Here is a 25356-nt window from a genome sequence, read left to right as displayed (position 1 = left end):
GCAACGTAATTTAGAGGGAAGAATTTTTATTATACCTACGGAACTCTGGTTCAGGATTTGTTTGATGAAATTCGTCTGCTGCGTACTGCCATTCCCATTTATTACACATACATATGTATGAAAACGGCAATTATACTACCTCAAAGAAATATCATAAAAGTACGGAAAGAGCAGATTACGTTGCGATTCTACTTTTGGATCCAATTTTAGAACCAAAAATTTGGAGCCGTGAATCAAAAGTCGAATTTCTCTACCTTTTTTTCGTAATAAAGGGCCAATGAAATGTAATATATATTCCGACGAAGAGATTTTCGAGTAAATAATGATTTCGAAATTACGTACATCGAAATTTTTGGTTTTCTACTCAAGGTCACTTTAGACTACACAATTCGTTCAATTTCACTCTGCGATTAGTCATTTTACCGAGACGACTATTTTCGAAAATACCGCAGTGAGATACTCGACGTGACATTGATTTAAATCGAAAAAGTATTAATGTGGATCTGACTATCGAGAAAAACAAACGCAACAATCTGTTCAGCGAATTCGCAACAAAAAGTCTTCCCAATAAACCGATAACCCATCGTGTCGTGGTAATCGAACAGTAAACGTATTGATTTTTAACAATTTTTTAAATCGATAACATCCGTAAGCCTTTTGTTAATAAATTTATATTTTTTTTACTATCTTTCTTCTTTCATGCATATATTTATAAAAATTGCATCGTTTAGTTTATGCTGAATAAAAAAAGAATTTGACAAATTCGACCAAAAAAAAAAAAAAAATGTGTCCGATTTACCAAATACAACAAGAGAAATTTAGTTTGATCGAACGAAAGAAAATTTGTCAAAAAAATATAATTTCAATTCAATTGTTTCAAACACATTTAAACGCTGTCCATTGGCAAATTCGACAAAATTTCGAAATAACGATTCCGACTCTTCCTCGGCAGCCTTCTCCTAAAAATTTCCAAATTGGGTGTGACATTTTGACGATGTGAGGGAAAAAACCACACAAAGCAAAAAAAAAAAAAAAAACAAAGAAAAAATCAGAATTTGCAAGTAGGAAGAGCAACAATGCCGCTGCGGTCAGATACGTGAAATATAAATTTCAACGACGGCAACGAATCGACGGAACCGTCGAGCTAATCGCGTTGAGGTGGAGGTGATGGGTGCGGGCGGATTTCTCACGACGCTCGGCGTCGGCGCAGCTTTTTGGACGTCGACGCAGGCGCCGCGACGTCGGCGTCGCCGGTCGTTGGCGGAGGTATCCGTACACACACGCATCCATAGGACGTGTATTCGAAGAGAGACGAAGAGAGAGAGAGAGAGAGAGAGAGAGAGAGGGAGAGAGATGAAAAGAGAGAGGGATCGGGTCTCGGAGAGCGTACCGGATCGTATTTTCAGTTCCACCCCGACCGAAACGGCCGCAGTGTCTGCCCGCCCGCCAAATGCGCGATTATTACACGTCTGTCTGCGCTGCACGATCATGTATAACAATTTTTGAAAAAGAAAATACAAAATAATCACAATCGTCGTCGTTATCATTGAAATATAAATATATATACATATATATATACATGCATATACATATAATTTTGTTGCATGGCCTTCGAACTTGTATATTAAAAAATACATTCATATATATATATATATATATGTACCATATATGTATATATATATATATATGTAAATATATATATATTTTATATCACAAAACAAAACTACGCAACGTTGCACGATTAGCCGGTTTCGATTGAATATAAAGTATACGAATTATTTCGATATGTTTATTTTTTATTTATTTTTTTTCACGCGTTGTCGTTGTAAATCAAGCTCGTTGTCAATTTTTGTCAAACTCCTCGGCTTTCACTCTCTATCTCTCTCTCTCGCTCTCTCTTTCTTTCACTTTCCGTGCTTCATCTTCCTTCTTCGTTTTACTTTCTATTTTTGTTTTTTTTTTCACACACACACAAACCAACACCAAAAACAACACGGGAATATCAAAATATGTGCATATCGCGCACGTTGCGAAAACGCGTCGATTGTTCCATTCAATTTATAATATATAACGATTATTTCCTTCGTGTTTTATATACATATATATATACATATTTTTTTTTTTTTTTTTACAATACATTTTCGACACAGTCAAAGTTGTATCTTTTTTTTTTTTCAACTAACACTAACGCACAAGCGCAAACGTATGTTATCTACAGAGATTATTTTATATACATATGTTGAAAAGTGGCGAAAAATTTACGGATCACGATGCGCGAGGTAATTACAAGCGTATAAAGTATATCCGGATCGTTTTTCATCAGCCGCCCGCAGTTCGCACATAGAAACCGTGTTGCGGTCATCGTCGTTGCCGTTGCGGGTTTCGTGGATCACCCTTAAAACGCTGCCGTCACTCCGTTGCCGTTGACATCGTGATTATCCGTGAACTCGACGTGCGCGATTATCTGTGTGCATAAGGTATACGGTATTTAAACGGCGCAACGCGATCGAACGAGTTTCCTGCTGCTGGACGGCCGGCCAGCTCTGATAAACGTATATATTTAACCGAGGGAAAGAGTGAAGGATGAAGAGATAAAGAGAGAGAGAGAGAGAGAGGGAGGGAGGGAGGGAGGGAGGGAGAGAATAGAAATATCCATGTACAAATATTTCACCACCTATTGTGCATTAATAATTGAAATTCTTGCAGTAATCTCTAGCCCGGGATGAATTTTAAAGCGCGTGTGTGAGAGAGAGCGAGAGAGAGAGAGAGAGAGAGAGAGTGAGTGAGAGTGAGAGCGAGAATCGGATATTATTGAAAAATATTGTGGTGTGTAAATAATGTTATTGATATTTGAGACGGGAAAAGAAATTAAGAATGATTGCAGTATTTTGGAATATTTACGCGAGAAGCAGATCTTTTGACATTTTTATAACATATTAAAAAAATTTCGATATTTATTCATTACAATACGTGCGTAACATACGAGTATGAATATATATATATTTACAATAAAATTCAAAATCGCACGTTTCTTATAATTATTTTCCATTCTCAATATCGCTAAATTGCAGATCGTGAAAAAAATTAGTGACAATGTAATATTGTGCAACGATACAATAGTGACAATCTAATGAAAAATTGCTAAAACACTGCGCGCCACAATTGGATAATTGAAAGTTTTGATAAATCGTCGCGAGTTAAACGAACGGCAATAAGGAAATAGGTAAAAAAGAACAAACGAATGAAGAAAATGAAAAATAAAATAACGCCCAACGTATATTATAATGACGCGTGAACAGTGGGTGTGCGTTGTTTAGAAGAAGAAGAAGAAGAAGAAGGAGAAGAAAAAAAGAAGGAAGGAAGAAGAGTTAAAAAAACAAAAAAAAAAAAGAAAATTAACAATAAAGATCCGCATCGGTACTCACACATACGCAGGGGCACAAACGCGTGTACGTATGTACGATATGTGCGTGCGTGCTTACACGACGATGAAACGGAAGACCGGAGGACAATCGATAGTGAAGGTGTAAATAGTTGAGTGCGAAAAGTAGGAGGAGGTTAGTGACGGTGGTGGAAAGGCTACGCATACACACACGATTATACGCACGCATCTTGGCACATAAATATCTATACGTACGCGTGTGATACGTAAAAGAGAAGGAGAAGAAGAAAAAACAAAAATAAAGTAAAAAAAAAAAAAAAAAAGAAAGAAAGAAAGAAAATAACTCCGGGAGACACACGCGGCGTTTGTGCGGTTTTAACTACTGCCGCGGCAGCCGCGCTTCTGACTTTTTTATACACCTGACCGCGGTTCGGTAAGAAAAAAAGAAAAAAATAAAACGTTGAAGAGAGGTAGAAACAATAACGAGAAATACGGACGGAGTGTGGTTCGGAAGGGAAAAAATTAAAAAAAAATAAATAAATAAAACAAAAACCAAAGAAACAGTAACAGTAGTGGTGGTGGTGGTTTTTTCTCTTTCGTTAAATTAATTGATTAGTACATTTTTCACGCTTACGAATAAATATCACCTGTCACCTATTACATGTATATATACACATATATGTATATATATGTATGTATATATGCGAAGGTGTAATATACGCAAACGCTTCGATCGCTGTACCTAATTTATTGTAATCATATACATATAAATATGTCACGTATAATATACACGCAAAAAGTGCCTTGACGAGATTGAAAATTGATGAACAAAAAACGGAAGTAAACTGGCGATGGTAAATATATCGGACGATATTGGTAAAACCAAGTGTTGAGCATAAGTGATGTTTGGACAAAATATGTATTGTAATTTTTAGAGAACTGTTATACATGAAAAGTATTTCTAATTCTCCGATCGTGTCTTCGTTTTATCTACGTTCGCGCTAGTTTTTCTTCTTTCTCTGATTGTTCTGTGAAACCAACGCATACACACATACATATATATATATATATATATATACTATATGCGTATGTGTGTGTACACATATTGTGCATATAATATGAAATTTGTAGCAAACTTTGCGGCACGTAAACAACTTCCTCTCGATCAATATAAATGATAGCATAAAGAGAGGGAGAGAGAGAGAGAGAGAGAGACAGGAGGTAGGAGAAAATAAAAAAAAAAAGTGAGAAAAATGTCGGTACGTAATAATAACGAACTTTGTGTAAAATGGAACGATGTTGGTAAAATTGACGATGGAAAAAATATTAAAATAATTCGACGAGGAAGAGAATAAGTGATGGAAAAAAGAATTGCACCATGCGTTACGTGTATGTAGCGTACAATTGTCAAAGTGAAGTTGATATTGTGAATATGAGGAAGGGAATGGGAAAGAAACCGGAGCGAAAAACGTGAATTTTAACGTAATGATAATAACAACAACAATCACGATTAGGCGAAAAATTTAACGACGACAAAACTAAAGCAAATGTCACAGTACGCAAAGTTATCGCGGCGTTGGAAAAGTGGGGGTGATGTGGGGAAAAAGGTCGGACGCAAAAGCGAGGAGGGAAAAAAATAACAAATTTCTCGTACCGTGGAAATGGTATCAATTAAATGCTTAACAAAGCGACGGGAACATCGGGCAATTGGTGTGAAAAAATTCATCGACGACAACTGTTACAATCCCATGAGTATTGATAAAAATAATAACAACAACAATGAAGATAACAAACGCGGTTGTGTAAAATATCCGCGCACAGAGCTGAGATTGATCGTTAAAAAATCGTTGCTCCCGGGGCGATCTATAATAACAATAATAATAATAATAATAGCAGTGATAGTAATACTGACAAAGCAAATTGACGACGGTGAGATTGCGGAAAAATCATCGTTAGCGGCGTGGTTTTTTTCACACAACGTAGCGAAAAAATCTTGTCGTTACATTATTTTTGTCACGTTGCTAAATCCGTACGGCGAACGGCAAACGCGGGATTCTTGGCAAGGAGGATCGGACGGAGGGGGAGGAGGAGGAGGAGGAGGAGGAGGAGGAGAAGGAGGAGGAGGAGGAGAAAAACCGAAGGGAAAATCGGCGCCGAAGTCGGGGATAATAAGAAGCGATTCCCCCCCCCCCCCCCGGAAGTTAGGGGAATGGAAGGAAGAAGAAGAAGAATCGTCTCGAATGGTCAAAACTCGCCTGCTGCCCCGGTGAAAAGTGTCGGATGAAAAATAAGGATAAAGTAAGAGAGAGAGAGAGAGAGAGAGAGAAAAAACCACAACGCGTATAATTGAGTCACGCGTGAATTTAAGTATTCGTGTAACGCGTTGCAATTTTGCGAATTATGCATCGGGTTGAATAATTTGTACGCGTTGTGCGGTACAAAGTTTCAAAGGGTCGACGTGGTTGCGTTGGTGGTTGTGGTGGTGGTGGTGGTGGTTCGTTTTACTTACAATCGACTTTGTTATACGTCATCCCTACCGCGTATACTACGTAACCAAGTTACTGTATAAGTAATGCGAACAACGGACTTGTACAAGCAACACAAGCCGCGCATAACGTTCAATGCGATATTTAACCGTTCGATTTTCCCATTGAAAAGACCGAGGAGAACAAGTTTTATATCTCTTCTAAGCCGAGTGACGAGATAGGAAGGAAAATAAGAAAAAAAAATTATCAATAAAATAAAATAAAATAAAACTTTTAACCACTTAATTGCACGCTCGAGGATAAAACAGAGGCAAAGAGAGAAAAAAGGATGTAGAAATAATGGATGAAACGCATGTTCTGCGAAAATAACTATACGAAGCTGCCTTCTAATTTTTTTTCAATTTATCTCTGCAGTTTTGACGTACAAACGATAACGTTGGTAACGATAATAATGATGACAACGATGTGTCGCGGTGTTATTTTGAAACGTGCTGTGAAAATAGAAGGGAAATCTGCACAAGTGGTACAATAACAGTAATAATTAAAAATAACAACAACAACAAAAATAATAATAAACCAAACGAACGAAAATTTAAAGGAAAACAAAAGGGACGCCGACAAAAACGAGTTTAAAAGCAACAAGAAAAAAAATAATAATAATAACCAGAGAACGATAAACAAATGAGAATAATCGTACATCGATTCTTCAACGAAGGGAGAAAGAAATACATGCGTTGAAACAATTCGTGACGTTGCGCGATGTTTTGTAACGTATGCTTGTAATACATAACTTACGTGTACATGAGAATACGCTTGAATTTATAATTTGTTCTTCTCGAAATAATCTAATATTAACAAATACAGTAATAATATATTAAACGGGATGTATAAGCGTTGATGATTTGAAAGAGGAAAAGAAAAACGATAAATTAAAAGACGAAGAAGAAGAATAAGAAAAATTTGATGTAATAGTAATGAAAATAAATATGCGCCACAATCCAATATCGATCCTAAGAAATAAATAAAATATCGCTTGAGTATGAATAATCAACCTGTTATATGATAGAAGTGAAATGCGTATAGTAATAATACTAATAATATATACTGCTGAAATTTTTCAAACACCTGCGCTTATAATATAATGAAACGGCCTTATATTGTAGAATCGTGGAAACAACTCTCTCTCTATACATGTGTATACATATATAGTATTGTTATAACGGACAGAAGCAGGGAGAGAGAAAGATAATCGATAAAAAACTTGTAGTACTGCAAGCGAAGGGAAGAAAGCAAAAGGAAAATTAGAAAAAAATAAAATAAAAAAAGAAAAAAACAATCGGCCTGAATTTGTCTGAGATCGAATTAGTATATTAATCATAGTGACAATGACTATAATAATAGGAAACACGTACGTAATATATAATTGATGCATAAAAATCACGTGTATAATAATATTTAATACGTCTCTGGGGGTGAAAATCGAAATACCGTATAGTTGAAGCTGTGAAGATATATTACTATTATCGTCGATCGTTTGAGGAAACGTGAAGATTAAGAAAAAAAAAATACAAGTAACAATATCAATACAGAAATGAATAAATAAATAAAGTTTCAGTGTATTTTGTTTTCCTACCATTTTTTCATCATTTATTACAAATATATACACATATTACATAATATATAGATTATACAATGTTTTTCCTTTCTTTCTCTCTTTTATAAATATTTATACATATATACATATGTATATGTATGTATATATCTATATGTATACATATACGTATATATAGATATATACATATACATATATATATATATTATATATATATATATATAAATATATATACATATTACATACGCTCAACTCGTGCTGTGCTTTTCTACCGTTGAATTAAATTTGTACACATTAGTAATAATTAATAATAATAATAAAAATAACAATAATATTAATAATAATAATAACAACAACAACAATTGCATAATATTACACCGTCTATATAAATGTTCCGATTGATAAACGTTGCACCCGGAGTGCAGTCTGTGTAATAAATTTTGAAACGGGAAAAGTAAAGTGAAAAAAATAAAATAAATTGATAGAGAGTGAAAAAAAAAAAAGTGCGCGGTGTGCAGTGTAATAAAAGTTTTACGTGCGAAGGGAGGAGAAAAAAAAAAAAAGAGAAAATTACGAGATAAAAGAAATAAGGTGCGCGGGTGAAGGAGATATTTCGTTTTCCCGCGATTCTCTCCTGTTCGGAAAATCGAAAAAAATTTTTGGCAAATTTTGTTTGGAACGTAGCCGATAAATATTACATCATCTGAGATGCCGGTTCGTCGAGGACACGTCGCCCCTAGGACAACGATCATCGAAACTATCATCAGGAAATTCGACACCCATGGTAAATATATACATATATTATACGTGTTATATGCTATCAATTGTTGTATATCACGCGTAAGCATTTTTCAACAAATTTTTTATTCCTCGTCCATCGTCTTAGCGAATGTACGCTGTTTGAGAGATTTTCTTGAAAAAAAAAACCAAAAAAAATGAAAATAATACAAAATTGACAAAAACAAGGTGGTTGTTTTTACGGTTGAGGTGGTGAATACGCAATTGTGTGAAAGAGTGGAACGACACAAAAGGATAGGAACGATTTAAAAAAAAAACTCAATCAAAGCGAAAAAAAAAGCTTTTGAATCGAATGGGGGGAGAAAATTTATCAGGCTTCGATATCGTGCTATAATTTCGTCTGGTTGTGTAGAATAACGTTCAATATCATATAGAGAGGTATGGGACAGGTGTATACAACTTTTACAGAAGCATAAAAAGAATTGACCGATCAATCAAACGGTAGAAGGTAATTGATTATGTATGGGGATTTCCACGTCAGATCGACCTGACCAAAAGCACGACCCTCTTAGAATTTGTTTAAACATCGTGAGAGTGTTTGTGATTTTTTTCAAGATTTATATTCGACGACGCTTAGACTTTAGCGTTCGGTATGATAAATGCGGAAATCGGAAACGACCGTCGTGTAATTAAGTATTACTCGAAAACTATTGATTGTATAAAAAAAAAAGTTGCTTGTGAAGAAGTTTTAGTTTCTCAGTGAACTTCAACGCTAAAATATGCAAAAAGTTATCGAGGCCGCGGAAAGTCCGTAATAGCTCAAAGAATATTAGTTTTTGAGATTTCTCAAAAGCGGCATAATTTTTTTCGACAAAAATTTCGGAGGATATGCGTTTCTTATTGTTCAAAAACTTGTGTCAACATCGTCATGGGCCGGGATGTGGTTTCCAAGCTATGAATTTTTTTTCAGAATTGAATATCCACGATTTGACGCGGCAAGTCCCATATGTTAGAGTGTTTTGCAATAAAAGAATTTTCTACCTTCCAAAGTAGAACCCCTTAAAAACTTTGTTTCCATCGAAAGAAAGATTCTGTAAGAAAATGAAGATGGCGCTCGTTTCATTTTTCACCTTTTTTTTTACATTTTTTGAATTTGTAAAGAAACACGTTGTAGCGCTTCAGTTATTATTTCCTTCCTGACATTTACATTCAACCCAAAGATCACGATCCATAACACAACAATATATCAACCGCTAATCTTGTTTTCCTAAATTAAAAGTTCATATTGAATTATAACTATTGTACGAGATTGAATTAATAATGAAAAGATCGTCGGAAACACTTTTCAAACATCGAAATTCCTCGATACATGAGGAAAAACGTAATCACAATTTTTTTCAGAATTTTTCGACCCAGCGTCTCTGAAGTATGATTAAAAAAATTGAAACAAAAATCGCCACTTTCTAAAGTATAAAAAAAATTCAGAAAAACCTTATGAAAAATAACAAAAATTTTTGACACCTATTAGAAGATGGAGATTTCATAAGTTCAAAAGATAAGTTTAAGAAAAATGAAAAACATAAAGAATTATTATCATTCGATTGCATTTTCGACACAAGAATGAACACAAGAGTGTTTTTTTTTTCAATTTTTTTTTTTAATTCACCATTTGAAGTTATGAAATCTCCATCTTTTAATAAGTGTCAAAAATTTTATTACATTCCGTAATATTTTCCTGAATTTTTTCACATTTAAGAAAGTGGTTTTTTTTTTATTCCAGTCCTTAAATCATATTTCACATACGCTGGGTTGAAAAATTTTGAGAAAAAAGTTGTGATTGCGTTTTTCGTCGTGTACTATGATGCAAAAAACTTATAAACCCAGTCTGAGACATCGACGTAGAATTTTGATCGAGATGTCACGGAATGCCCCGTATATAAATGCCTATTATACAGATCGCCACATGTGACCGGCGTTATGTATAGAGCTGATGTAATCGCGATTAATCGCGCGACCATATCGCGACGACTGTGACGTCCGTATCTCTCTCTCTCTCTCTCTCTCTCTCTCTCTCTTTCTCTCTGTCACTCGATTTTTTGCTACTTCAATTTTCTCCAATCTCTACAAGTGTTTATACGGCTTATATTACCCTCGCCATCTTGGCTCAACCCATTGTTCTATTGTGGTATTTCATCCACTTTAGAACATTTGTATAAATTATTATAAATTTTTTTCAGCTTTACCGTTCCAGGGCTCCCGGATTTAGATTTATTGTTATTGAAATTTTTTAAACGATCCTATTTCAAAAATAAGAGGTTTGTGGGAAAAATGTGTATCAAAAAATTATTTCTATCAATGTTATACCATGTGAATAAATTCTTGTAATTTTTTCGCATTTATGGCATAGGTATGTATGAACAAAATGAGTAAAAAATGTCATTATACAAAAAAAAAATTTTTTTTAAATGTTTATAGTTTTACATGAAATTCTATACCTCAAGCCAAAACTTTTAAAACTTGTTCTAAAGTGTTTGAGAGCCTTTGTTTAGAAGCTACAGATTTATAACAACGGATGAAGAATTTCAATGTTTTTTTAAACGAATTCTTTGATAAATTTTGGCTACTCGAAAAATCTATGGCTTATCGTATAGAATTTTAATCATTCTAACCAAACGCATAAAAGTTTTGTAACGCGTTAAAAATGCACACATCAAAATGCGTCAATACTAACAACGATCTGATGATGTATGTGATGGTGGGCTTGCTTCCTCGGTCATGAAAATCGCCCATTTCACAAAACTTAGACAACGATCGTAACGTCGGAAAAATTGTACGGTAACATTCGTTAATCCCTCAACCTTCCGGCCAACTTATTTTCGGTCCGAAACAAAATGAGACTTCGATTCTGTACGATTTATGTGACAATGACTGACCAAGTAGCTCGTAGAATCGAACTCGCATTTTTGTCTCGGGCCGAGAACAAGTTAGCCGGAAGCTTTAGGCATTATTCAACATCACCGTACCAATTGGATTCCTCGGTCTAGAAATTTACTTTTCTTCTTGAAGACCTTCTCATGGTCGCCGTTTTTGTTGCAATTTGTGTATGTTGTGTAGATTTTGTACTACAGTATGAAGATAATAAAAGAAGAACAAAAAAAAAAAAACGCCCTCGGGCACCGCTTGAGATCGCCATTTTTGTTCCTAGGGAAAATTCCTCATGCGAAAACCTTGTTCTATTCACTCGTCTATCTACGGTCCTTGTTGCGACACGAGTGCGAATAACAAAGATAGGCAGTGATTTAATTCAAAAAACGATTCGATAACGCTGATTCTGTCCCACAGACACAAAAACTGCAATGCATCATACCAATGACAGACCGTAAGGTATCCGTAAAAAGATAACCCGTATCTGGAGAAGACAAAGTCCACCAAATATTTAAAACAAATAAGTAAGGGATTCAGCCATATCATATTTTCATATTTCTTTTGCACTTTCCTAACTGTAGTCAGAGTTTTTGAGGTATTTTGACACTTTCCTACTGTTGATGTAACATCGAAGTCAACATTTCTTTCAATTTTCTTAATATTAGCGATTACAGTTTCTGAACAAAGGCTTAAGCCTTCTTGGGCAAAGTATTTCGTATAAAAATATCAAAGTTTTGAAAATGGTATTTTTTTTAAGTCAAGTATTAATTTTTTAAATGTCAATAATTTATTCGGATAGGTAAGATAAAAAAGAATAGTATTTTTGGTATACATTTTTGCGAACTAAACATCAAATTTAGTAAATCTGAAACGGAGGCTGAAAAAATCTATAATAACTCACAAAAATTTCTTACAGTAGGTAAAATACCAAAATAATCCGGTGAGTAAATCTAAGACGGTGAAGGTTGGGAACGTTACCGCCACGATGCGTGTTTAGGAAGAATTGTTGCATCGCACCTTTAAGAATGTACGAAATTTAGTAAACCATGATAACAAAAAACGTACTCTTATTTTGAAAAACTAACTCCTTCAAAGTTATTCCAAAATTACGCATTTATAATTTTTTCACCCACTGTCTCGTTACGTCAACGTTACTAACTTCAGCCTCATTTCGAATCGACGTAAACTGCCCCATATTATATTACAACGTCGTAAAATTCAAGGCGAAACTTGTACATTATTACAGGTCACATACCCTGAAATGTAATTGTCGACGTATAACATGACAAGGGTCAGGGGGGGTTAAAAGCTTTGTGACGTCACATGTTAAAATTTAAAATACTAAAACACGAAATTGATATACAAGGATTATTTGACAAAAATGAGAAAAAAAATGAAAATAACTGTTTTCTTTTGATTATTTTTAAATACATGCGTAAGTTTGAAAAATTTGTGACTTCACATCAGGGGGAGGGGGTTCTAAAAACGTGACGACCTATGACAAGGCCGGGGGGGGGGGGGGGTTTAAAAGTTCTAAAATTCGTGTGACGTAATTTATGGATGGTCCCCTTATGTGTAAAAAACGAACGATCATTCGCAGTAGCACCGAGGTGCTGCTGACTCGCTTATTCCGTGGTTCATCGATTTCCGAAAGGAATCGATTTCTTGTGATTTCGATTGCGATTTTCGTAACGCCTGAATCGATGAGATTACTCGCGATTTCATGTGATTTTTCCTGACTTCTAACATTACGAATGATTCCTAAATTTCAAGAATCCCCGATTTCTAGATTGGAAATGAGAAATTCATAAATATAAAATATTATCTTATTCGTATTTATAAAAAATTCACGATAAACGTTGGACAAAGGCTTGCTCGTACAATATATACATATATATATATATTTATGCATAAACGTTGAACAAAGGCTCGTTTGCATGGAGAGGGGATTGGCGATTTCCTGTATATTTGGAAAAATCATGAGAAAATGAGGAACCGTGCGACTCGCGATTCCTAGCGATTGCCAATCTGATTTTTTGTAAAATGGTTCAATGATTTCCTAAGTGAGCATCCCCTCGAGTAGCACTGCAGAATTTTTCAAACGCGGGTGTAATGTACGTACGTGTATAATACATGACTTATGTACGAAAGATATTACACACAGGTATCCACGTACAGCCATAATTCGCTGTCATAACGATCTGCACGCGTCAAAGATTGCAGGCTTCTAATCCGCGACGCGTCTCTCGTATGCTGTATTATACACATAATGCGGCTCCTCGTATCGATAATAATGCTCGCATACGTATGTGTCTTATCTATTTATACCGTGAGCTGTATGTACAATGTAGCTACATGTACAACGTATGCCTATACATGTGTATGTAGATGATACATACTTACATAGATGAGTTGCATTATGCACGTCCTAAATCTTCGACATTATTGTAACCCGTTGTGCAGTATACACGTACGTATATACCGTGTACACAGATACGGTGCAACGGAACGTGTTAGACTTCAGATTATATATATATATATATATGTATGTATGTAAAGGTGTATGGTATATACCTGTGTATGCGCATTATCGAACAACCCGCAAAACCGCTGCAGAACCGCTGCATCGCTGTAAACGAATGTACAACTTCTTATACATGTAATTTGAGCAATGTAGGTATTTATAACGTATGCAGCGGACTCGCTTGTAAATTTTTGAGATCGTAATATTGGCACGCGTGTATATGTATACCTACCTACTTATTGTATATTATACCGGGAGAATCTCTTGAAACTTGAATATCAACCGCCAAATAATTCAATCTCATTGGTCGGCGAAATCTTCCCGCAGCGATATTCTTGTCTGCGATGCGGGCGAGCCAACGTACGCAAAATGTGTACGTTTTAATTTTCAAAGAGCGTAAGCGTTAAATTCCGACCGTTCTTTGAAGAGTCAACTTTCCGACCCAACAACAAATGCTCCCAAACCTTTCCGAGTCGCTGCCTCGATTATTTGAGATTCTAACCTCGAAAATTCGTATCAACTACTTCGCCGCCAGAAACAGAGTTTGACAGCTGAAAATCGGGATGGCCAGCCTGCAACGAAGAGCCGATAAAACTCGCGCATGCGCGGTTGATCTTCAAGTTTCAAGAGATCGTCTCGGTATATTAAGGTGGTCCTTAAAAAAGTCATTTTCGAATTTCGACCGGCACGGTCCTCAAATCGGTTTTAAATAATTCAAAAATTATTTCTCTAATGTTTTTAGATTTTTATCTCATCTCCAACCCGTCCACCAAAGCGGGCCGATTTCCACATCAAATTTACCGAACGGATTTAGATGAAATTTGGTATAGAGAGGTTTCTTGGGTCGCTGATTAGGAATCTGATCTCTAAATTTAAAAATTTAAAATGGTGGATCCAATATACTCGCCCAAAACCCCAAAAGTCACATGATATTGCCATATTAGATCCACCATTTTGATTCGGAGGGCGCACCGGTCGAAATTTAAAAATGACCTTTTTGAGAACCATTCTAAAATATATGATTATATACGTACAGCAAATAATCATTAATTTCATTAATTTTTAAACATACTTTACTTTTATTTAATCATTATTATATTCCATAACGGTTGTATTAATTCCTGCCCCTTTTTTCCTTTAACTCGCTCTGCACGCAATCGCGGATCACGCGCGCTTTGGGTGAAAAAAAAAAAGAAACACTTCGGATTAAATTGCAAACGCAAAATGCACGTGTGTTGTAAAGTGCAAAGAGAGATGATCGGATAGATAAATAAATAGAGATTGATTGATTGATAAAGAAAGTTTATTAAGCCAAGGCTGAATTCAGCCGGATGGCTAAATAGAGTGGGAGAGAGAGAGAGAGAGAGAGAGATTGGGTAAAAAAAAAGAGAAAAGGCAGAAGCCATTCGCGGCATGAATTTGATCGTACCGAGAGAAAAAAAGAAACAATCGAATGATAAAATGAATATTAAAGGGAGAGGAAAAAAACATTACTCGCAATATCGATCGTAGTTATTTGAATTAAATTAATGCGAATATGGCAGAAAAAGGAAGAGAAAAAAAAGAACGTCACCGAAAAGAAAGTTCCACATTTTTCGACCTTTTTATTTATTGTGTTCTACATCTGGTAGAGCAGGTGCACAAATGTTGGTACAAATTGGATTATCGGAATAATTCCGGCAAGGTTTTATCTACGATACCTTAGACGTATACATGTATACCTATTGTACGTATACACGTACAAGATCACATCTGTTACCCTACCGAAGATGCGCCGAATTAACGTTAGGGCAAGAAAAGGATGAATGAAGTAAAAACTTGGGCTACGTAAAGCAATATTCATTAATGCCTTTTGCTTCCGGCTAACTTTTTTTTCGGTTCGAAACGAAATGCGAGTTTGATTCAATCGGTCAATGTGAGATAACACTGGACTGTAATAACACTGGAACGATTACTGGGCATTAATGAATATTACTGTAAGTATACTTGGCCATAGTGATTCTGTGAGGGCTAATTTTATCGATGAGTCCGTTACGTTGGCAATGAAAAATCAGTCCGCAGCGCCACCGCCGGCCGATCTCGAAACAGGCGCAATCTTTGTAAACATAACATAACCTATAACCGTCGAATCTAAGCCAAAAATACGAACAAGCGACAGCTAATTTTCAGGAAAATTAAGCTGCAGGCTGATTCTGCATTGCCAAAAAAAAATTAACCGTCTCAGAATCCTTGCGGCCAAGTGTACACTTCAGACTTGCAGCTCGAGCTTTCTGTCCAGTAGATATACGTATAAGTATCAGGGTGGTTCTTAAAAAGATTATTTTTGAATTTCGACTGCTGAACCCCCCCTCCCCAAATCGGTTTAAGATAATTAAAAAGTAATTTCCCAATTTTTTCAGATTTTTGTCTCAACCCTAACCCCTCCCGCCAACAGGATGGACTACCCCATTAAAAATACACGTGTTTCGAACACATTCTCACAATCGGTATATATTTTATTGCAAGAGTTGAGGTAAAAATCTGAAAAAGTTAGGAAATTATTTTCCATTTATTTGGAGACAATTTGGAGGGGTGGACAGTCGAAATTAAAAAATGACCCGTTCAAGGACCACCCTAATATGTACAGATGTACACGTGATTTTCCAAAAATGCTTAACTACGTGACTTATGCCGAAAATCCTCCTTCTTCACCGTATTGTACATACGTACATGCACACATATGCAAATAAATACCGACTATGTCCCGTTTTAAAAAATTATCATGTATTGCTTATACTTTATTCTAATCCTTTGATTTAATTGTTTATTTCTTGTTTCCACATTACATAGGTATAAACCTATACGATATTTGATTCATAATTTCAGTCTTGGTCGTTTACTTCATCTGCCTATTTTTTTTTCTCCTTTTATTCAAATTATGCGCACTTGACGGCAACATCGGTCAAACTTGAGACGAGATTCTTCCGCGTAGGTGAATCAATCGTCGAGTTTTAATACTTGGAGGTGCTGTTGTTGTTGTTTTTTTTTTCTTTTCTTCCAACATATTTCGAAAAGAAATTCCTTATTCTCGGACGTGTTAAGTAAAAAAACATCCGATCATCGTGAACGAAGAAACGAAGAAAGAAACAAAGAAACGGGAAAAACCACGCGAAAGAGAAATTCTTTTTAAGATAAATTCCTTAACCATTAACAATAACGATAATAAGAATAACGACGACGAGGATTGGATTCCACGAACTACGTATACACGAGTGACAATTATAGCGTAGAGACCTGTGTTACCAACATACGCACATGCGGTGCACACACACGTACGCGTTCACACAACGAACACAAGTACGGACGTGACATACGCCTGATATTGATACACTGCGTGAGAAAAATCAAACTCCCCGGCGGGGCCGCGGATCGCGACATGGAAAATTAATTGCCGGGGTTGGAGGGGTGGGGGTTCGGGGCTGGGGCAACGTTGGGGATAATAAGGAGGTCACGGGCCAGAAAGCCGGCTGGTTGGTCGGGTTCGCGCTTGTTTATATATAGCCTCGATAAAATTAGCAGCAGAGGGACTGTCGTCCCGCGCACACGACAGATGACAACTGCGACAAGGCCGGCACCCTACCTTCCTCTCCCTTTCCCCCTGACCCTAACCTAAACGACCCTGTTTAGTAGGGAATTTGTACTTTTCTTTTTTTCTTCTTCTATTTCTAGATCGCAGCGCGTGTGTAGTATACGACGTATAACTGGATGGGCGATGGTTGTTGTTTTTTTTTTTCCATTTTTTACTTTTTTTTTTTATTTCTTACGTGCCCTGTAAAAAGTCTCGAACGAAACCGGAACTCGGTAGTGAAATTCTAAAAGGTAGGTTAAAGGAATATCTCGAAATCTGTACTACTTAGGAAGTTGTTTTTGATTTCATATTGTAGATGATCAAATTTTTTGTAAGAAAGGCTTAGACTACTTTACACCTGAATGTTCATCTTATACATTCGGTAGGAAGAAGTTTAAAGTTGAGTGCACTTAACAAATGAATTAAGATCCTTATTTACCTTGCAAATTTTTATCTCAGCCTTGTTCTGAGCTGATAGAAGTTGTGTTACGCAGTAGTCGAGACATTTTTTAAAAAACTTATGATCATCTAGAAAATGAAACCAAGAACAGCTTCTCAAATTTTATAGCTTTCGAGGTATTTCGGTTAGACTGTTTGAAAAATTCAAACCGCATGTGTCACCTTTTAGAATTTTTTTTACCGAGCTCCGGTTTCTATGCACGCTGCAATTCGTTTTTTTTTTTTTTTTTTTGTTAAATAATCATCAGACAATTCGCCAACTCGTATATAATATAATGTATAAGAGAACAGTTTTCGAAATTATTCACAGTTTTTGATTTCTTCAGTTGAATGGCGAATCTTAATGTAGAGGTGAACATAACATGAAAAGATGACAAAAACAAAAAACGAATGATTTATTTTTTTTCCACTTTCAATTACCTCTCTGGTGTTTAGAACTTTTCCGGAAGTGATCGAACAGCAAAAATGCGGCTTGGATATGAACCCTTCATTAGACACGTCAGCTTTCATTGCGCCAATACGCGTGTGGGGTCGTCGGAGACCCCATTTTCCTAATGCAATATTTACACCTGGAAAACAAATAAAAAGTTTGAAATAGAAAATTTTGTTTTTCTGTGCGTCTGGCAATAAGGATTTACTGGTTACAATTTCAAATTTATTGCTGATCTTTAATGAACAATATTTCATCTCAGAATTCGAAAAACTTGAAAATTTGACCACTATAGACGATATCGGATGAAAAAAAAATATTAATATTTCTTTGCTTGAAAATGATTCTTTCTGAACATAGTTTCTAAGACAAAGATACGAACAAAGAAAATCATCCACGGCACAAATTTTTTTAGAAAATGAATAAAAGAACACGTTTTTGACAAACGAAAAATTACATGTAATGAGACAAACTAACTTATTCAATATTTATAAATTCCCAACGTTATATTATCAATATTATCTCCAACTTTCGTTAAAATTTAAGTTGACAAAAATAAGAATCTGACGTTGCACCTCCTTCCAATAAACCAGCGCGTTCGCGGATGGAATCAATGCATTGATGAAATTAATCACAACTTCCTTGCTATCTTTGGGAATCGATCATGGAGTTAGTTGAGTATTTCGTTAGATTTCAAGTTCCCTCGAAGCTTTGCAATTCGTAAAAATCGCGCAATCCAGAGATATCAAAATCTCGGAATCTCGGAAAATACTGATTTTCAACACTTGTGCCCGTGGAAACTTTTGATCGAAAGGTTATGTATTACAACATAATAAAATTTCAGCCAATTCCCATAAGGATTCTGCGGGGTCCTTTACAGGTATTCTTTGATTACACAAAGGCGAATACGTTTTTTTTTCTCGTACTTATCGCATTTTTGCGATACATTTTTATTCCTTCATTATCTTTATTTACTTATTTTGTTTCCTTACAACACGCGCTAATAATACAATTAATTCCGATACAACCTATTAAGTTATTTATCTATAAATTTTGCAAAGAATCCCGGTATGAAAAACTCGAAAAGCTTTGAAGGTAAAAGTGCAGTGAAAAAATTAAGTTATATACAAAAAAAATGACGAGGATTTCCCGCTGATTGCAGATCGCAGTTTCCTCGTGGCGAACGCTCACCAAGGATTATGCCACATAATATACTGTTCGGACGGTTTTTGCCGCCTGACGGGATTCTCCCGTGCGGAGGTGATGCAGAGGCTGGCGGTATGCGAGTTTCTCCACGGACCTATGACGTCACCGCACGCGGTCGCCGCCCTCCGAGACGCCCTGGCTGCCGGCGTCGAGAAACACTTCGAAATACTCTACTACAAGAAAGATGGTCAGAGCCTAGATTTTTTTCATTTTTTTGCCGGAGCGTTGGTCGACCTGCGTCGAGAAGGTTAACCCTTCGGGTCAAGTTTTACGGCGATATGGTTCGCCTAGGGTTTTTTGGATCGCTGATTGCGAAATCTGATATCGGAGTTAGAAGACTCAAGATGGCGGATACAGTAAGGGAGGCTAAATTCAAATTTTATTGAATTTAGACGAGATACTGTACGAATGGGATTTTGGGGTTGGCGAGTACAAATCTCGTACCGGATTTTAAAAATTCAAGATGGCGGATCCAATGTAGAGCGCGAAAGATCGAAAAATTGATTAAATTTGGACAAAAAACTGAGCACAGGGTTTTTTTGGGTTACTTATCACGAACTTGAAGTCTCATTATCATAAACGGTACGGACAAAGTTCAAATTTGATTACAAATATCGTACCAGATTTTGAAAATTCAAGATGGCGGATCTAATAAGGAGGGTAAAAGTTTGAGAAAATTGATTAAATTTGTACAAAAAACTGAGCACAGGGGTTTTTTGGGTTACTAATCACGAATTTGAAGTCTCATAATCAAAATTGAAAATGGTGAATTCAAATAATAGACATGATTTGTTTAAATTCGTCGAACAAAGAGCTTTGACTTACAAAAATTACATACCTAGTCGATAAAATGAAATTTATAAAACAGCAAAGATTATTCGTGGCAACAGAAAACTATGAATAAATGGGATTCAAAAGTTGCAGCCGAGACGAGAAACACAAAGAAAAAAAAAAAAAATGCGTAGCCCGAAATGGCGCGATTTAGTTGAATATGTAATTTCGTAATTACGCAATGCGTCGCGTCACTGCATCGGCAGGTATGCATTCGGCAAAGAGCTCGGATCTTTTTGCGAGTTCTGCAACGTCCGGATTAAGTCGCGTATACGCGTCGCCTCCGCGTTCCTATCCTGATTGTCGGTCTAATAATATACTATATATCTGGGCAACGACGGTACCCAGGTACGTACTTATAATTCGCAGTACCCGAACCCGCGATGGGCCAAAATTAACCGTCATTACACGATTGCGCGGAACGGTGTTTTTCTTTCAGTTTCGGTAATAATATCGGATACCACGCAAATAAAAAATACAAAGATAATAAAAAATATGTTACCAAATGCAGTTTATTTGTCGGCAGGCGAATGATATTAACTCTATAAATATTGCAATTAATTAATTCCGCAGGTGTGCTTGTGTAAATTATTTACGAGCAAATTATTAGATTTTTAATTTGTATTTAGTGGTCTTTTTTCGTTAATTTATTTTCATCGAAAATATACGCATTTAACAGCGAAACAGCGAAAATTTAACACTCTGCATAATTGCGATCATTTTTCATTTCGAACACTGTAATTCTCTTTACGGGTACATTTTCAATCACAATCAGATACTTTTTCTTTTCTCTCGGATGGGTATCGTTGAATTTTAGATTCACCGTTAGATCAACAAATGTAGGAATAGATTCGAATAGACTGTTGAAGAAGCGAGTTTATTCTTCGGTGAATTATTGCGAACAACAATTTTCCAAACACGTTAGAAATCTAAACGAATTTGCCAGATTATTACTAACAATTCAAATGCGATATGAAGTAAAAAACGATATCTGTAACTCCTCATTTTTTTTTCTTCAAGTGTCTCTCTTCCATTTTGTTTTTTCGTTTTTTTTTTTTTTTCTTTTCGTTAAAAAAATCATACCGGGTCAAGATTGCAAGTTAATGAGTATGACAAATAGCAATTTTTTAAAGATTTTTTTTTTCCCCTCATCTATCAAAGATTCGCGCAAACTCAGTCGGTGTCGCGAAGTTGTGACGTCACAACGAAACGTCGCCCCTCCCCTCTCCCCCCTTCACCCTTGCGCTGCGGCATTCGCTACGTCATCGACGAACAATGCCCCCAGTGATGTGCAGAGACGAGAGGAGAGGAGAGGAGAGAGAAACGGCGCCTTCACTACTCTGCATACTATGACACTTTACTTATAGTTGGACCGGGTCGATCGAACGGACAAACTAGAGGCGAATTGAGTCGTGCAGGCTGGTCGGTTTTTCTCTCCTATTATACTCTTTTTATTCTTATTTTTGTCCTCAAGAAATAAGAAAAATAAAAAAAAAAACACAGCTGTGAATCGTTGTTCTATCCAAATTTTCGTCATTCATCCTCTGTTCTTCTGTTCTTCTTCTTCTTCTTCTTTTTTTTTTCCAACATTTTTCATCAATTCAATGACCAATTTGTCACAGTGAAAAGTTTTACGTTCATTAGGGTTTTTCAGAAAAAAATTATACGCTATTTTCCAACGTGGCAACCAATGAAAAGCTTGTTTCGGTTGAACGAAAAATTCTGTCAAAAAAATGAGCGTTCTAGGTTATGTGGAAGATCGTGATTTTTCACTTTTGTAAATTTTTTTGCAATTTATGAAGTACCGCGAATGACAGTTTTTTCTACTACTTACGTCGATTAGAATATCAATTAACGTCGTAAATAGGACCCACACTTGTGACTTTAATAATAAGTCTCCAGTTGATGCTTGAGAAATGCATGTGACGATTTTTTCACCATTTATTAAATCTCATAAAATAGTTGTAATTTAATATGCTACGGATCTTTGAGTTGAATATAAATTTAAGGAAAGAAATAATAATTCAAGTGCTACATGTTTCTTTATAAATTCAAAAAAGCGTTTAAAAAAAAAGTGTAAAATCAGATGAGGACGGTCTTCCACTTAACGCAGGACGCTCATCTTTTTCCAAAATCTATCTTTGAACCTGAACAAACTTTGTAGGGGATGCCATTTTGGAAATTGAAAAATTCTTCTTTTTTTTTCTTTCAAACACCCTCGTGTTCATGACGTGTAGTAAGTAACTCTAAATTCCGGAAAAACCTAATTGGATGTATGAGATAATTGATATCACGTGATCTGCACTCTGGTGAAAAACTTGACTAACAATAATAACACCGATCAACACGAATTTTGAGTCTGGATTACAGATGTCAAATTTTGATTTCTTCCGCGTAAATAATAAGTGGAAAAATAATTTTGTTAGGTAAAGTTTGTTTTTGTAGAAACCAGAACGATATTTCGAATTTTAAGAAAATTGACCTACTTTCTCAACCATTTATTGTCAATAACAATTGGACAACCTTCAGTTTCGCATTTAAATCACTTTTGTTCAATAATAATAATTGATAATAAACTACAAATGTAAAAGAATTGATGAACAAAGTTTAAAAATGAATATTTTTTGTACTTCGTCCATTTTCTTACGGACTTTCTCGTATCAAACTCCAAACGTAATCTCTCATCATGATCTCGTTATACCGCCCCTGATAACGTTAACAACGATAAAGTCCATCACATCTTGGTGAAAAAGTTTTCCTTTTTCTTCTGAATAGGCACCCATATTAGCTATGAAGCAAAAACTTCAAGCCTTATTTATCAACGTAAAAAAGACAAAAACAAAGTTTATACGTAATAAATAAAGGGGTTGGTTATTATTCAATGCAGAGAATCGAAATTGATTTATCTCAATAGAAACTCGACGAAAATAATATTTTTTGCTGACCTGTGATAATCGGGCCGGTAAAGCTTGACCAAATACGTAAGTATATGTATAATCAACAATTCATAATTGATTTTTTTCTCTTTCTCGTTCTTTTCTCTCCCTCTCTCCCTCTCTCTGTGAAAAATAAAACCATCACGGAGAATTGATTACACACAGTTGTACGATACAATTTATACAACAAATATGTAACTGCCAAGTTTTTGTCTGTAATTTCGATTTTATAAAAAAAATGGGGGAAAAAATAAAGAAGAGCGAATACCTTGATATTACGGTAATAAAGGTCGCAGAAACATTTGACAAAGTAAACTACAGCTGTAATTATAAGCGGGTACAAGGCAAGGAAAAAGAGAAGAAAAAAAAAATGACATTCAACCTTCGAACAAGCACGCCAAAAAGTTAGTTTCAACAATTTCGAGCTGAACTATCGTCAAGTATATAGCGAAGAATAAAGAACAAAGTACAAAGATTGAGTATTGCAGAATAATTATAGAGTCTAGTCGGGCCGAGGGAAGAAAATAAAATAAAATAAAAATTAAAAAAAAAAAAAAAACAGCAATAAAAACAACGTCCGAAGGCGATATTACAACACGCTGTGTAAGGGTACGGTGAAAAATATAACTGTATACCGACCCGAGTTGCCTATCATAATCGCGTATCGGAATCTTGATATCGGAACTTTTGCAGCTGCTGCACGAGCTTTATCGCCGCGGCTTATTTCCAAGCGATTCGACCCTTCCTTTTTTCTTTCCTCCTTTTTCTCCGAGGTTTCGCCGCTCGCATTTAGTCGGAGGTCGAGGTCGAGTGCTGTCGAAAAGATAAATGAGAAAAAGGGAAAGAAAAATGCAACTTGAAAATAATACGATCGCCTACACATATGTATGTACGCGTACATCGTATTCGAATTGAAAGTGACAGCAAAAACGACTCGAAAAGAAATTTTTTTTTTTTTTGTTCGCAACTCTCAAACATTTCGCGAAAGTTGTCTTTTCATCGGGATTCAAAGAGCGAAGTTTTTTTTTTCTCATCATTTTTCATTTTTTCAATTTCAAACTGAAATTTTCATTTTTCAAAATTCAATCTGTACTATTACTATAAATATAAACATTGATTTTTTCATTATTATTATTATTATTATTATTATTATTATTATTATTATTATTACCATAACGTTGCCGTTATTTTTTACACTACTAGATTCCTTTTTTTTTTTTTTTCTAACTCACGCCTACGATTTCAATTCTGCCAGTGATGAAGCAATATTTTCGTGCAATTTATAATTATCGTCGATTACTTGATAAAGGTGCGTTACGTTATTAATTTGAGGAAAATTCAACAGGAACAAAGTTCCTCTGCAGCGAGGTGATTGCCTTGATAAGGAGCGAGGTAGACGATATCTGTCTGCAAATAATAAACTTCGAGGACCTCTCAGCTCAGCCGTCTCAACCACCCGCCATTCCGCTGCCAAGTCACGCCAACAATCGCCTCGTTACTCGATGTGAGTCCCCTTGTTATTATTATTATTATTATCATCATCATCATCGTCGTCGTTTTTTCCTCTCATTAATCTTTTCCCTTATATACCTATTTATATTCTTCTCTTCAACGTACAACTTGTGTATTGTTATACCTGTAGCAAAAAAGATCTATTTGTCTTTTCATTTTTCTCCCGCTAATTGTTTATAACTAATAAACTGAAATCGAGCCTGAAGATTATCGGAAATAAAAATGTTTCGTTTTTTTTTTTTTTTTTCTTCACCGATTCGTTTTACTTTCACTTATTGCCAATTTCAAATCAATGATTTGCGCGTGAAGTTTGCAATTTTGTTTCGTACATTTTCACACATTGTTTACATTTGACGTTCGTTAATAATATTACCCGCCAAAGAGAAGGAAAAGAAGGAAAAGGATAATTGAAAGAAAAAAACACCACTTTTTTTTTTTTTTGACATAACGTAGATTATTATTTCAATAACAGTGATTTGTATACGGAATGAATTTCTAACGACTGCATGATTCGTCGTCTACTGCATTTTAATGCGCATGCTCTAAAATTGTAGAGTTGTAGTTTCCCAGGGTGACCAACCGTCATTAACTCAGATGACATTTCACGGCGATTTACGTAACCTCAAAAATTTTAACAGCCGTCGATGTTGAGCACAACTACTAGCGACAACTGTCAAAATCTTTGAGGTTACGTTCACGACGTTTGGC

At 35.6% G+C, this 25356-nt stretch overlaps 1 protein-coding gene and 1 long non-coding RNA gene across 3 annotated transcripts in view; both read left to right on the top strand.

The window, feature by feature from the left end:
• Positions 1 to 1378: 1378 nt before the first annotated feature.
• LOC124180901 lies at positions 1379 to 7439 on the top strand. Its single transcript, XR_006870328.1, has 2 exons — positions 1379 to 1490; positions 3072 to 7439. It is a non-coding gene; the product is annotated as an uncharacterized LOC124180901 (long non-coding RNA).
• A 355-nt stretch (positions 7440 to 7794) lies between these two features.
• Positions 7795 to 25356, top strand: part of LOC124180892 (potassium voltage-gated channel subfamily H member 2-like) — a 79386-nt gene continuing 61824 nt past the window's right edge. For both annotated transcript variants that reach the window (XM_046566807.1, XM_046566806.1), the window contains exons 1-3: positions 7795 to 8264; positions 19326 to 19556; positions 24482 to 24640. In XM_046566807.1, the coding sequence (XP_046422763.1) occupies positions 8189 to 8264; positions 19326 to 19556; positions 24482 to 24640 (466 nt within the window). In that variant the 5' untranslated portion in view covers positions 7795 to 8188. The remainder of the gene's footprint in view (positions 8265 to 19325; positions 19557 to 24481; positions 24641 to 25356) is intronic.

Source organism: Neodiprion fabricii, chromosome 4 (assembly GCF_021155785.1).
Source record: "Neodiprion fabricii isolate iyNeoFabr1 chromosome 4, iyNeoFabr1.1, whole genome shotgun sequence".
In the NCBI taxonomy this organism is placed as follows: domain Eukaryota; kingdom Metazoa; phylum Arthropoda; class Insecta; order Hymenoptera; family Diprionidae; genus Neodiprion; species Neodiprion fabricii.
Note: the sequence above shows the minus strand (reverse complement) of the source record. Positions and strands in the feature narration are given on the sequence as shown.